Source organism: Pteropus medius, unplaced genomic scaffold, assembly GCF_902729225.1.
Source record: "Pteropus medius unplaced genomic scaffold, Ma_sr-lr_union100, whole genome shotgun sequence".
Lineage (NCBI taxonomy): Eukaryota > Metazoa > Chordata > Mammalia > Chiroptera > Pteropodidae > Pteropus > Pteropus medius.
Genome location: NW_024349797.1, coordinates 8,010,897 through 8,026,027, shown reverse-complemented (window position 1 = coordinate 8,026,027; position 15,131 = coordinate 8,010,897). Strand labels below are relative to the sequence as shown.

The 15,131-nt window shown below is 37.7% G+C and overlaps 1 protein-coding gene across 1 annotated transcript in view; it reads left to right on the top strand.

The window, feature by feature from the left end:
• Positions 1–10,491, top strand: part of SEL1L (SEL1L adaptor subunit of SYVN1 ubiquitin ligase) — a 46,851-nt gene extending 36,360 nt beyond the window's left edge. Inside the window, exons 18-21 of the mRNA XM_039883971.1 lie at positions 342–416; positions 1,162–1,334; positions 4,141–4,269; positions 6,341–10,491. Of these exons, the coding sequence (XP_039739905.1) occupies positions 342–416; positions 1,162–1,334; positions 4,141–4,269; positions 6,341–6,550 (587 nt within the window). The 3' untranslated portion in view covers positions 6,551–10,491. The remainder of the gene's footprint in view (positions 1–341; positions 417–1,161; positions 1,335–4,140; positions 4,270–6,340) is intronic.
• The last annotated feature ends 4,640 nt before the right edge of the window (positions 10,492–15,131 follow it).

Sequence of the window (15,131 nt, the reverse complement as noted above, 5' to 3'; positions counted from 1 at the left end):
AACTGCTTTCAATAAATACATTTTTCAAAATATAGCAGATACAAAAACATTGTTTTTCCAGCAGATTGTAGATTACTGGAAGTGGTTCACTTTTCAGTCTTATTATTCTGTGGATAAAACACATTTCAGGAAGCAGTGTCCTAAATGCAATGATTCCTTCAAAGTCAGTATTTAATTCTAATCCTTGTTTAATTTCAGTACAGTCCTTTTTTCATTTAATATTTGTTACACCCCAGTTCTTGTTTAAATGATGTTCCACATATCTACCCATTTGCAAATGAAGCCTAAAAGTCTAGTGGCTTTCCTTAAGTGCCTGCTTTGTGTCACATCTTCCCCTGTAGGGGAAGCAACCATCGTAGGTGAGAACGAAACTTATCCCAGAGCTTTGCTACACTGGAACAGGGCTGCCTCTCAAGGTGAGTGATTGCTTAATTCTAAAGCATTAGCTTTTCACCCAGGGACCTTTCTTTATTGTTGTTGTTGTTTTTTTTTTCCCATAAAAATTAAATCACGTCATTGATCACCTTAAGCAGAGATACTAACTATTGCTTAACTTCTTTGCATCATGATTGGTATTTACTTTTAAAATGAAAGTTCTGATTTCAGGGTTTCTAAATTGAATTGCAAGATCTTTGTACTGGACATTGCATCGTGCTGTGGTTTACTCTTTGGTTTTAGTTTGAGACCAGTATGTTGTATAAGATGAGAATTAAATAGGTGGTATAATAGAATATTAGTCTGAAACCCAAAACATTTAAATTTTTCCCCACTACTTTTCATTTGATTATTTATTTCTCACACGTACTACTCTCCACATTGTCTGCCTATCTCTTCTTGAGCCTAAACAAGGTCTAGTTCAACTATTTAAAATGTAAATGACATGACTAAATAGCATATGTTCATTTGAAGAGTATTATTCATGAACTAGGGGGTACCACCCACCTTGTTTTATCTCTCCCTATCGCAAAGCCTTCTTTAGAACAGCGCTTCTAGCTTGAATTTTAACTGAATTTATACCTTGGCTGAGGGATTTGTCGTAAAGTTTGTACGCTATTAATTAAAATTCTTTTCTATGTAAGCATGTTAACAGGAAGAGAAATAACAGTTTGGCGTGCTTTAAACACTATTTGTTGACAATTTTGCATTTAACTTTTGTTTAAGGCTATACTGTGGCTAGAATTAAGCTTGGAGACTACCATTTCTATGGATTTGGCACAGACGTAGATTACGAGACTGCATTTATTCATTATCGTCTGGCATCTGAGCAACAACACAGTGCACAAGCTATGTTTAATCTGGGATATATGCATGAGAAAGGACTAGGCATTAAACAGGTGAGCTTGGCTTCAAAACAAATGTTTGATTAATATAAATTGTGATTTGGGGAAAACGTCTGCATTTTTATAGAAATATGCTTTCTTTGGAATGTGCTCAGATTTTAGGTACTAAGTTATGAAACTGTTTTATAATGCTTCAGAAGACTGTTCTTGTATCTCTGTCATCATCCAGCACATATACATATTGATATCCATACTACTATTTTTAGGATATAAAGCCAAAGATAGACTCATAAAAATGGAAATGCAGTGCTGCCTCTGTTAATACCACCCTGTCTGAGAAACCGTCTCTCCATCTTCAGACAAATTCTATTATTTCTAAAGTATTTTAAAATGAATTACGATGTTTGCTATTAAGAAACTTATTTCTGATTCTTAATCCTTCCTACTGAAGTTTAACTTTCTTTAGACCCATGGTCTGGGTACCCTTAAAAGAATTTTGAAAAACTGTATCATCTTGTACATTCTTAAGTTGACATTTAAATTTTTTCATCATAAGTTTGAAAGGATCTAAGTTCTAGCTATTTTAAATACAAACATTTTTAAATGAAATGATTAAATTACTCTAAATTGATTTAAATTTAAATTTTAAATAACCCTAAATAATTTGATGCGCCCATTATTAATTTTTAAAAAATACACAGCGAATTCTATAATTACAAATTGCATCTTTTCCTTTTCTTCCTAAATTTATATTTTCAGTCCCCTATTCCTATAGATTTATAAAGTAATATTTTTTATGCTTAGATCTTTGCTCACTCTGTATTTATCTGAAATAATTATATAAATTTAAATTTTGAATTTTATTTCCTGTGATTATAAGTTTTATTAAGAAAAAAATTTGAGCTCTTATTAGTTATAGTTGATCAATTGTTAATATACTGTTGATTAAGTCAGCACAATAGTATAAATTTTGGTAAAATTCTGCATTTTTGGGTAATTATTGAAAATGCATTTTTAATCAGATGTATGGAGCATTTAAAAATTAAATATCAGTGAGTCAATTTAACATCAATTTTATTTTTTATTTGTATAAGTATATGACTGCAGCCTTATCATGTATATAAGTATATGGGAATGGGAAGAATTTTATTATAGCAAGGTCACTTAATTCTTTAAACTACTTTAGAATTATATGCTGTCTTAGTTCGGACTGCTATAGTAATACCATAGACTGGGGGGCTTAAACAACAGAAATGTATTTCTCACAGTTCTGGGAAGTTGAAGATCAAGGTGCTGGCAGATTTGGGGACTGGTGAGGGCCCACTTCCTGGGTTATAGACAGCCGTCTTCTTGCTTTTGTCCTCACCTGAGGAAAGAGCAAGAAGCAAGTAGGAGGCTTCTTAAGGGCTCTTAGAAGGATGCTGACTCCATTCACAAGAGCTCAACCTTCATCTAATTCTAATTATCTCTCAGAGCCCTCATCTCCTAATGCCACATTAGAGGGTAGGCTTTGACACATGCATTTGGGGGAGACACAAACATTCAGTCCATAACATGCCAAAAATCAGAGAAACGTCATTAAAATTATTTTTAATTATCACCTGACAACTTGGTTAGGTCCCTCTTCAGTTTTGTTTAAAGCAAAGAATTGGAATCTAGAGACTTACAAAAAGGCTGTCTTCCCTGATCACTGCAGTCATCCCTTTCTCAGTCTCTGGGAGGAGTACCTGAGAGGCTTTACCAGGGCTTACCAGATAACTAACCCTTACACCGCTTACTCTGACCTGATGTGCCTAAGGGAAAGTTGCCATTGGCTTTTGCTAATGCGCTGGGTCTCTGCCCCATAACATAGTATTGAAGCCTCTTCTCATTGTCCGATCAGTCAGCCAAATCAGACTTGGTTTCTATCAGAAACGTTTTTTAATTAAAATAAAATTAACGTGTTTGATGACTAATATAAAAATCACATGTTATGATCTTTAAGAAATATGGCAGTCCAAAAAAAATTCAGTTAAATATTTTAAATCAGAGACACTAACCATACTTACTATTGTTCGAAGGTGCTCTTCTTTCCAGCTTATGACACACCCTAGGTACTTGGGCAGGGAATAGCTGAAAGTAACTGCCTTTATTTAAATATGTGAAAAAAAGTCATTTTTAATGTTTAGGCTTTCTTTCCCACGTCTCACGAATTCTTTCCTAGGAACTTGATATTCTTTGACAATAGTCAGGGCATGGAAGAAGTTAGGTTGGCAGATGAAATTTTCAAATTGCCCACCATCCCATTCTGCAGAACATTCTGACCAGGGCCAAAATTGACAGTGACGTATTTCACCCTTTACAGAAATACATTTAAGACACAGAATGCAGGTCACTTAATACTGTCCATGCAAGTGTCCCTTGGAAAGTCTGCAGTATGTCTACCCCAGATCACTGCTCCAGTCTGAAACCAGGAATTGCTTACACTGACTAAAGTTTTAAGTAGGAAAAAATAAACTTGCAATTTACAGGTCACCCCAGAGATGTCCGGGTTAACAGTGTTTTCTGTAGATATAACACTGGTGCAGCATTTAACTCTGAAAGTTTTAAAATGTAGGCAACATATCTGCACAGCAGATGGAGGTCGGACTGGGGGGAATATAAGTTAAGTCTTAAACTTTTCAATTAAATTTTTCAAAATTAATCAGTCAATAAAAGAAATATTACTCAATGGAAGCTTAGGTTTTTTCCTTTAGATAAAGGAAATTTTTAAAAGACACTTGAAAGATAAAATAAGTTTTCCTAATATGTAAACTAAATAATAATTATTTTTAACTTATTTTAACAAGAAATGAATTTTGGTTTGTTACCTATATTATAGGATATTCACCTTGCAAAGCGTTTTTATGACATGGCAGCCGAAGCCAGCCCAGATGCTCAAGTACCAGTCTTCCTCGCACTCTGCAAACTGGGCATTGTCTATTTCTTGCAGTGCATACGGGAAACAAATGTAAGTGGTCCCTGCCTCTTTCAGTTAAACTACAAGTGATGTAACCTCCGTCTGGAGGTGTGTATTTTAAAAGTTAGGGGAGGGGAGAGGAGTGTCCTGTAAGTGTCTGGTCTCTTCCTTTCTTCCCGCAGGGGAAGTACCTGCAGACCTCATCAGATGAGGGATGAATGTAGCCATAAAGCAGTTATAGTTTTCAAGTAACATTTGACAGTGGTTCCCAGTCTTAAAGTGTTTTATGCAGTTTTCTGGCTTAGGGAGAACTGAGACTGACCCATGGCAATGTGAAACAGTAGTTAACCAAAATCAGTAAACATTAAATCAGGTGACTGCCTAAAAGTGACTCATACCAGTCCCTTAAAAAAGAGAATTTTTAAAAAAGGAAGGAGGAGGACCTGAGAACCTCCCCAGCCTCTTGTACTTGAGATTCATCTGATAGTGAAACATGTTAAAAACACCACCGAGATTTTGTTCTCTAAAAATACCTCGAACTATTTAAATAAGCTAGTGATAGAACCTACGTAGGAGATGATTTAGCCATTCTCTTTAAAACTACCAACTTCTGTTAACAATACTTATACGTAGGTGCTCTTGGGTCCTCCAGTTTACATTTTGTTTTCAGTACTTGTAGTTCCTCATAACAAATTAACTGGTACATACAGCACTTGACTCTGAAAGTCTTAAAATATGTGCAGAAACAAGAGCTATTCAACTGCAATTCATCCTAGATCAGAAAAGGATCCTGCTTCAACCTTTTGTTAACATCTTTCAGAACAAGTTGAAACATTTTCAGATACACGGTTTCAGCATAGATGATTCTTCTAGAATGGGTTCCCTCCTATGTTGCACAGATGTAAAGGTAGTCAAAAAAGAGAAATTTGACACCTCCTTCTTTTGCAGCCCTGGCCCTTGCTATGGAGGGATCCACATATAGGGCTCCAGGGGACCGGGGATGTTGGCCTCTGTCCTCCTGATTGCCTATACATCTGTAATGCCAAATTTTTTTTTGCTTGCTAGCATGAGCCAGGGTGTGCTGTACCCTCTGCTGATTGAAACAATCTCCGTTCCTTTAATTAAAAGCTAACTGTGGGAGCATAGGATTTGGTCTGCAGTACAACATACTAAGTATATTATATCTTTATTTAATTTTTAATACAGAAGTATAAAGAAGACAATAAAATGCCCCATAATCCTACCACCTAGATAGTCCAACTAAAAAAGAACAGGTAATAAGTATTAATAGTAAGAAAGTCAAGCAGTACAGAGAAACAAAATCCCCATCTCAGTTCCCTCCTAGAAAACACAGTTAATAGCTTCTTGTAATTTCTTTTCAGAAAAATTTAGCATCTATGCCTACAAACATATATTATGGGGACTTAATGTAATTGTATTTAAATGCAAAGGATTATACCCCATATTTACTTTCTTTGTGAATAAGTATCAGTCAGAAAATAACAGGAATAACTTAAGCGACGCCAGAATAATTAAAATGTCATAGGCTAAGAACATAACTGTTACGTTCAAGTTCAGTTCAGGTATTGAATATTTAGTTAAATCCCAAATAGAAAGCGTTATTCATTCAGCTATTAAGCATTGGAATTCCTGCCATCTTCAGTCACATGAGAGAAGTAATAAAACAGCCCTGCTGTCATGGGAACCGAGCTTCAGCTGGTGTGGCATCACCACGAATAGGTTAGAGGTCTATCAAGATACTGATTTTCCCCCCTTGGCCCTCCATTGGCTCCCTATCTCCAGTTTCTTTTCAAATATTTTCTGTGAAAAATAGTTGGAAATTAGTTCATTAGATTACTGCTGGAAAGAAACCTTGCTAGACACTTTACATAGTCAACACGATGAAATAATGGCTTAGTTCCTGAGACACATTTTTTTTTTTTTTTTGGAGTTTCAGTTAAAGTCTTTTAAAACCTTTTTTTAAAAAAGAAACACATTGTAAAATGTTCCTAAAACCAATTATTTTAATAGGTTCTGTATTTATTCCTAATTTGTGACATAACTTTCCTAGTTCCTTCTCTGACATGTTAGTGATCATAATGATTTTTATATTCTCATTAAGATTCGGGATATGTTCACCCAACTTGATATGGACCAACTTTTGGGACCTGAGTGGGACCTTTACCTCATGACTATCATCGCGTTGCTGTTGGGAACAGTTATAGCTTACAGGCAGAGGCAGCACCAAGACATGCCTGTCCCCAGGCCTCCAGGGCCACGGCCAGCTCCACCGCAGCAGGAGGGGCCACCAGAGCAACAGCCACCACAGTAACAGCCACAGTGTCCAGCCTTGATCGGTGACAACCAAGGAAATTGTTCACTGAGAACATCTGCATTTGCTGTAGAACTTTGGATCAGTGGCCACCTCCTGGAAGAGGCACAAGGAAGCATTGAATTCCTAAAGCTGCTTAGAATCTGATGCCTTTATTTTCAGGGATAAGTAACTCTTACCTAAACTGAGTTGAATGTTTGATTCACAACTCTCGTGGGTTTCCTTTTTTTTTTTCTGGAAACATATGCAAGACCCTCAAAGTAATGTCTGCTTTATCCAGCTATCTTTCTTGGGTCCTTGTGGTCATTCTCTCAATGTGCATAAGTTCTATCAACCATTTTTAAGGTCTTGTGCATCGACACTAAAAACTGATCTATATAAAAAGGAAAACCCAATTGGTTAACCTTAACAAGTTTAACCTTAACACATTTGAAAGTCTGAAAATAGAACTTGCCTTTTAAGTAAAAAAAAAAAAAAAAGTCTTCAAAGGATTTAAGAACTGCGATAACAGAAACTTTTACCAATCCACATGCAAGTGTACAGCATATTTGTCATTTTAAAAGGAAGGGTAAGGAGGTTTCTTACTATTGGTGATTGTCATACTCCATACCACGCTTCTCTCCTTCCAAGACTGAAAGGCCTTGTTAAATAGTTTTATGTGAACTTCATTTCTTTGGAATGGAATATATATAAAACATTGTGAACCGACTTCTGGAGCTAATGTGTGAATTTACCCCACCTACTTAATGTAATTCGCTTGTTTGTTTTTGAGTATACAGAGCCTTGAGCTGGAAGCCAGAGGATGGACTAACTGGGAAAAGTTAGGAAACAACATTAAAGACTCTGGATGGGGTACCAAGATCATAGACATACTTTCCCCAGTGCCGAAGCATTTGTTCCCAGGATTGATTTAGTTTGCATTTCTTGTTGCAAAAAGACAGCACCCTCCTGAATTCTTTAAGTATAAAATGTCATTGCCAAGATATGGCATACAGCGACTACCATTGTAATACTAAAACTCAGAGTCTAAGATGCATTAAACTCAGTGGTTGAGAAAAGCTAAAACCTGTTTATACTGTTCTGCACTGTTAAGGCAGGTTTTTATTTCTGCAGTTTTAGTAGAAAGTCAGCCGCTTGCTTAGCGATCATATTCACCACCCTCCTACTGTTAACACTAGGAAAGTCAAGGCTGTTACACTTCAGAATTGTCTGGCTAAACGGTGTGGAAAACAACAACAAAGAAAACTTGCCGACTTCACATGTCATACAAATGAAAAATTAAATTGTATTTCTTGTCATTGTCAGATGGTGGTGCCCCCAGCCGGTACCCAGTCAGACATTTGTACCTGAGCAGGCTTTCTGGGCCCGCCGAGCTCCGTCTGTTGATGTTAATCTGTATATTCTTCCATTCTTTTCCACAATCCCTCGTCCATCCGCCCGAAATCTTGAAGAGTTTATTACGTGTAGTGTTGTCAGACTTTGGTTCTTGAAGTTGGGATTGTATTTAGAACTAGATTTAATTAGTCTATGAACATGAAGGCTGTCAGTGTGAAGTTGTATGCTTGTGTGTGTGTGTTTAGAGTATGATAAGAAACCTGGTAAACAAACTTTCCTCCCAGATAATTGCTTCCAAATGTGAAGAGGCGGTCATGGCGAGAACCATGTGTCTAAAAGCATATCTGAAAGGTAGGAAATTTTACCCTCAAAACGTAATGTTGTTTGGAGCAGCTTTTGTAAATTTTAAGACTTGCTTGCTCTCTTGCACTTAAGAGATGCGAGCGCCGTTGGTAGGATGTGTCCGTGTCTGCATCCACACCGACTCTTCTAACCCTTCAGAGTCAGGACGATCCTCAGTAGCATCCAAGCTTCATTTCGAAGGAACTGCTTTAACAGATTTAAAAGTTTTGAAACCTCTAAGCTGACTAAACTTCCATTTTTCCTCTCTCCCATCCACCTGATTTCTCCTTTAGCTGCATTTTTATCTCTGTCTTTACTTCCCTCTATTAATACTTTGAAAAAAACACGTCATTAACAGTGTGAACTTCCTGGCAGTCCTGTTCCATGCAATAACAAATCTCCTAGTAGTTTACCACTTGCCGTGTCCTTTTTATTAATAATAATTCAAATATCTTTTCCTTGGCTTTCTTCCACTTCCTGTTTTACCCTGGGTCTTTTGCTACTGGAAATTCGAATGGTATATTTAAAACAACTTAGTTCCTATGGCTTCATGACCTCGATCCTTATGGCTGTCTCAAAATACTTTGGTCCCTTTTCATGATACCTAAGCAGGTAGGAACTGGGTTTGGTGTTTCTCCTAAAATAATGCTCAATCCTTACCTAATCAAATGGCATCCATTTGAATAAAATGACAGTAACTAAAGCTAGTTAAATGTCAGTGACATTAAACTAACTCCAGGATTCAGGAGTTCTAATGTTAGAATTTAGTTATCAGATAGAGTGTGGCTTCATTTCTCCGTGGCTCATTTCTTGATCCCTTTTATAGTCTGCCTGCCTTCAGAGGTGATGACCGCAGTAGTATTCTACTTAGCTAGTCTCATGCATTTGGTTGTGGCTTAGTTACCTGTTTCGGAGTCTTGAGACTATTCATTTTGCTTCTATTTTCTGTTGCAAAGGTAGCATTGGTGTTTGGGGTTTTTTTTTTCTTTTTTTCTTTTTTTTTGAACTTTTTGTTTTCTCAGTAAGGCTTATCTTATTCTTGAGTAATATTCAGTGGCACAAAGAAATAAAACCTTTCTTTTTTTCAAATTTAATTATTTAACACTTAAATGCAATTAACTTATGAATCATTAATCTTAATACTTTTGAGGACATGTTACTGTTGTGTGCATAAGGTTAATTGGCGAGAGCTTTACTGCTCAGCTGTTTTATCTTCGTACCATTGGGAAGTTTTAGAAACTTCTGTCTGTGATCTGGTGATGATCTGATGCTTTATTAAGGACCTGCTGTTGCCTCAAGAAAACTTATTTCGTATAGATTTTTTTTGCTTTTTTTTCCCTCCTCTGCTCCTCATGTTTGTTCTTCAAACCAGTGTTTTGGAAGTATGCATCCAAGCCTATAAATGAAGACCACAACTCTTGATGTGTGTAGCATGTATATTATTGTCTAGCTACATCTGCAAAAAAACTTCCTTTACAGAGGTTTGGACTAAAGTTTCACATGCACATTTCAAAATAAAATGGTTCAGATAAAACAGCCCCTTTACCTGCCAAGAAGAGCAGCATGGGCTCCGTTTGCCCCCAATGACAGCTTGTATTTGTTTTGAAAGTGAATTTAATATACATATGTTGCACAGTATTATGACTAGAAGTGTGCAAGAAATAATCAAAGCAAAAGAAACTTCTATTTTCATGAAAATATTTTTTATCAGTCATTGCTCTCAAATGTAAGTGAAAATATGAAATTTCTGAATACCATATTGTCTGAGGCACTATCTGATTTTTAAATGTGTGATAGTCATTGAAAAGAAGATAAATTTCTCCTACTAGGTATTTCAAGAATATTTACCCCAAGTAAAAAATATGTGTATTTTAAAGTGACTGTTTGCACAAGTAAAAATCTGATTTTGTGTGCATGAGAAGGATGTCTTGGTTATATGCAGGAAGTCATCTCACATGCACTGTTTTTCCTATTTGGAATGACAAGCTGACACTATTCTCGATTAAAAAAATCATAATGTTGCTATGATCAAGGTGTAACCACTATGAATATTTCGGAGAAGTTTTAAGAGACCATAAGCTGGCATTGGAAGGAACACCATGGTAGACTTTTTTGTAAATTTATTTTGTATTTAATTAAATACAGTATAAAGGCTGGTGAAGTGTAATATAATTGTGTAAACAAATCCTGTTAATAGAGAGATGTACAGATTCGTTTTGTACTGTATCTTGAAACTTGTGAAATAAAGATTCCGCCTCTGGTTATCCTGTGTGCCGTAATGTATCGTGACCCAGGTACCTTTCCACTCAGACTTTTTTTAATACCTGAATGATTCAGTTTTTAATGAACCTTTTTGGAATTTCAGAAGTGTCTTAGAAACATTCATTTGGGGTAGTTTGAATCTACCTTTCCTTTACATTTAACTCTTGAAATTCAGATTTCTATAAGTTGAATTTTACCCTAGGGAAAGTTTTTAGGAAGGTTTACAGAGCCACGTAAAAATACAACGATAAAATTTATCAGTAATACGATCTAAGTAAAGGGGAAATGAAAAAGAAAACTATTAAACCAGGAGTAAACCTTGTACACAAAATGCTTGTTAGACGTGGGCTACAAATCTGGCCCTAACTTACTAGCAGCCAACTCAAAAAGGAAATTGAGCTAAAATGTTCCAGCTTAGAAGCATCAGATCATTGGATTAAAAAGTCGCAGTGTAGATTGTGGCAAGTGAGAAGTTAGATCTCAAGTTTTATATTTGGGAGCGTAACCAACCACCCCAAATGACCTTGACTGACTTTCGCTAAAATAAAAGGAAATCAGACGTCAGAGCCATAACATCAGCAGTTTGTTCAACCTGCAGTTGAGTGTGATGCCTGTTTACTACCGAGCCCCTTTCTGATAAGTCATTGAAATGAGTCCTCTGTCTTCATTGGATGTGACTTGATGAGAAACAGCCTCTTTAACTCTTTTTGTGAAACTAATTTTGGTTGCTTAATACTAGCCTCAAAATTTGCTTATATGTTACAGCATATACATGTACATATAAAAGTAAAAAGTTAGTAATTTCTGTAGTAGAAACTTAAAAACAGAAGGGAGATTTTTTTGCTTTTTGAATATTTACCAAATATTTGAATAGTCAAGTAAAAGTATACTGCTATTATGTGTCTTGTATATTCCCATGTCATTTCTGCCACCACTTTGAAAGCCATCAACTTAACCTTGTGATTGGATCCTGAAAATTCTACCAGCCTTGTACTTTAGTGTTAGTACTATATTTTGAGAAAAACTAACTTTCCTGGTGGCCAAACATTTTTCATTATATTAACTTCTTTTAAATATGGCTTAATATTAATGCTGAACTGTGTATGAAATCCCACATAATTTTTTCTCATGTAAGTTGAGTAGAATGTGGTCAGTTAATTGACTTCAGAACATTCAGATAAATACTTTCAGTCGATGTTCAATCCATTTTCCTTTTACCTTCTCTCTGCCTCTCATAGAACTCTGGTAATCAGCCTGTCAGGATTGGAAAGGATTTCTCCTAAGTCTTGTAAGCATTAGACGTGAAATTCAAGTATCCTAAACAAGGATTCTAACTTGGAAAATAACAATTGAGTCACTGAGTGTTGCATAAGTCAAGATTTAAATATGAACAACAGAAACCTCGGTTCTTGGGAACATAGTTATATCAAGATGTGAAAGCACAGCTGTGAGTTTCAGAGTCTGCACATCTGGGTTTCCCTACCCTTCCTCTATGCCCTTGCCTATAATTTTTTTTCCTTAAGAAAAGTTGATTAATTGAGTTTTTTGCTCTAAATGAAATCTTTTGAAATGAATAGAAACTAATCCTGGTTGTGCAAGGGAGGAGGGGGAAGAGGGGAAGGGAATCAGCCAGCTGCTCATTTCCCTTGTGTACTAGTAAAGAACTGGGATTCTTACAGCCTGCACATCTACCCTATTGTCTTTTGCATACTGTTTGAACGGTGTTATTTGGTAACATGTACACATGCATGGAAATTTGTGTATAATCTCACCAGGGATTGGTGAGAACACATTATTTTTCTTGTAGTTCCTATTTTTGACTCTTGATGAAATAAATGACATAAATGGAACTGTCCACACTGGAGCCGTGAACAGCAGCCTTTATTATTTCAAAAGCAAGAAAAAAAGTAATTGAAGAAGCCTAGGTTTGCTTAATCGGTATCTATATTTCATCACTCATTAATTGACACATTGTGAACTCAGGTTCACCAAACCAAAGAAGAATCTATTAGCTCTCTCCCAGCTCGGTAAAGTAAGTTAGAAACGGGACAGTTATGCCTTAGACCGGGAAAATGGAAGAAAAGCCTGTGAACTGAGATAAAACCCTAATCTTAACTACAGAAAAACTAAATTGCATCCCATTAGACCTATTCCACTAATGAAAGGGGCTTTTTAACACTGAGTCACCATTCCAATGCAAGAGTCATGATGACAAATGGGACAGATGCATAACGGAAGTGTCCACACAAAATCTTCATGGCCTCTAATTGGGTCTTGCATTCCCAATGGGTTCTTTCATTGACTCTCTTGAGTTGCCTAATCGAGATTAGTGATCAGTCCTGACCTCACTGGATGGCTCTGAAATGCAAAGAAGAGAAGGACCTCATAGTAAGGGGGTAAAGAGTCTGGGCTGGGCTCTAGTACTCTTGGTGAGTGGATGGCCCTGGGCAAACCATTCACTTTACACTTGCATCTTGACACTGATTATACTGGATGGTCGTTAGGGTCCTATCCAGCCCCTGGAGGTCTTAAATGCCGAAAGCAATTAAATTAACTCTTTTTTTCACTGACACCCTTCTCTTACAAGACATCATGGTGGAAAAGACACATTCCGTTGTCTTAAAATGTGTAGTTCCAAATAATTGACAGGCAGAGTGGCCCTTGGTATTACAAAGGTCAGTTTTAAAGTTTATCACCTAGGGTTCCACTTTGTCATTCACTCAGCAGCTTTTAACACCTACTATGCTCCAGGCACTGAAATGTACCGATGAATTTAAAGATGAGTAAGACCAGGCACTTGTCCTCTGGGGGTCATCATTACCGTTGGATTGACTGACCACAATGTGAACATGTGACAAGCACTAAGTGCTTAACAGGCGTTATTGAATTTAATTTTAAATACTTCACAACATTGGTACCATTCCATGTAATTCCCACATAACAGAATGAGGCTTAGAGAGGCAGAGCAACTTGCTCATGGTCAGTCAGCTAGCCTAAGTTATAAAACTGTGCTTCGAAAAAAGACTGTCTTGACTATAAAACCCAAGTTTGTTGTTATTTTATTTTATTTTATTTTTTACAGCAGAAAAGAATAGCTTTACTAGAAGTGGCAGGACACTTCCAGATGTGGAAGCAGGCCTGAGCCAGGGAAGAGTGGCTCAAAGGCCCCAAGTTCTTAGCTAATATGCAGCATGGTGAGATTTATAATTGGAGGTGTGAACACAGTGCTGTGGGGGAACAGGAAAGAGTAATGACAAAATGCACAACTTTTCAATGGTTTCCATGTCGACCTTGTCCCGGTCCCTGCTAACACGCTGTCCTGGTCTCAGCATGTGCAGCTAAAGCAATATTTGCAGGCTTCTACTGCTGCTTCGCAAATTCAAAGGCATGGAAAACATCCAGGGCTTCCAGAGTCGGCTCATGCCTGCCCTTCCCCGTCTGGGGCCTTTGCTGGCATGGCTGGATTGGCTTGAGGAGCCACGTAGCTGGGGCCAAAGCCTTTTTCTGTTTGGCATCTTCCAGGGCCAGAACATGCAAGATGGCTCCTTCATTCAGCCTGGGCCAGGATGGCACAACGGCTGGGCACTGTTCAGCACCGTCCTCCCCAGGCATGGGGTCTCTGGGCCTATAAAACTGCCTCAGAGTGGGCGTTCCAAGAGCCCAGGGGGAGCTGCGAGGCTCCTTAGGACTTGGCCTTGGAAGTCCCAAACATTTCCACTGCATTCTCCTGGTAAGTCACTTAGGCCAGCCCGACTCCACCTCCCAGTGAAAGGTCAGCTGGTGAATGGGGAGGGAAGGAATTGACTGTGGAATTGACCTTAGAGATCAGCAGCCACAGTCACAGATTCGTTTTCCTTTGCAGCATCAGCCAACTTCCAAGGTAATAAATGGTCCGTTAGTTATGGAAATCCTAGGTCTTTCGATGGGCTTCCCGGTAACTTCTCTCTGTACAGGTCCTGCTATTGTTGCAGTACAAGAGTGACACAGTGAGTCCACATCCCGTCCTCAAGAATTCCATTTAAAATTGGCCTCTGCGAGCTTTTCTAATTTAACTCCAAATGCTACCAACCCAATTTGTCTTCAAATTTAGCACTAGATCTCCCACATTCGTTAGCCAAACTAGTGAAAAAGATTGATAGAGTTAATGGAGGTGTCTGCATTTTTGCAGTGTTCATCAAACCTGGCTTTGTTCAATTCTTCAAACTGCCCTCCTTCCTGCCTTCCCTCTGCCCTTGGGCCAGGCCCATCCTCCCCCAGTCTCTGCTCAGATTGACCTGTCCCCACATTAAATTAGATCCACCTGTTACTCACCCCTCTGAATTTTTCCTTTCATATCATTGATTATTCACAATATTTGTCTCATCTTGGTCCCCTTGTTGGTAAACCCTCAGAGGACAGACACCATTTCTGTCTTATTCTCCAGTGTGTGCCCAGAGCTTGGCACGATGCCCGGCACACAAATCAATTTGATTAATGTTTGAATTCATGGATAGACTTAGAAACAGCATTATAAAAGACAGTTGAGATCCAGAGTCAGTTCTCTAGAAAACCTGCTTCCATGCAGATGTGAGCTAAGAGTCTGTTACGGTGTGATTTACCCACATCGGGTACTATTTCCCGGATCCCAGCCCTTCTCTCCGCG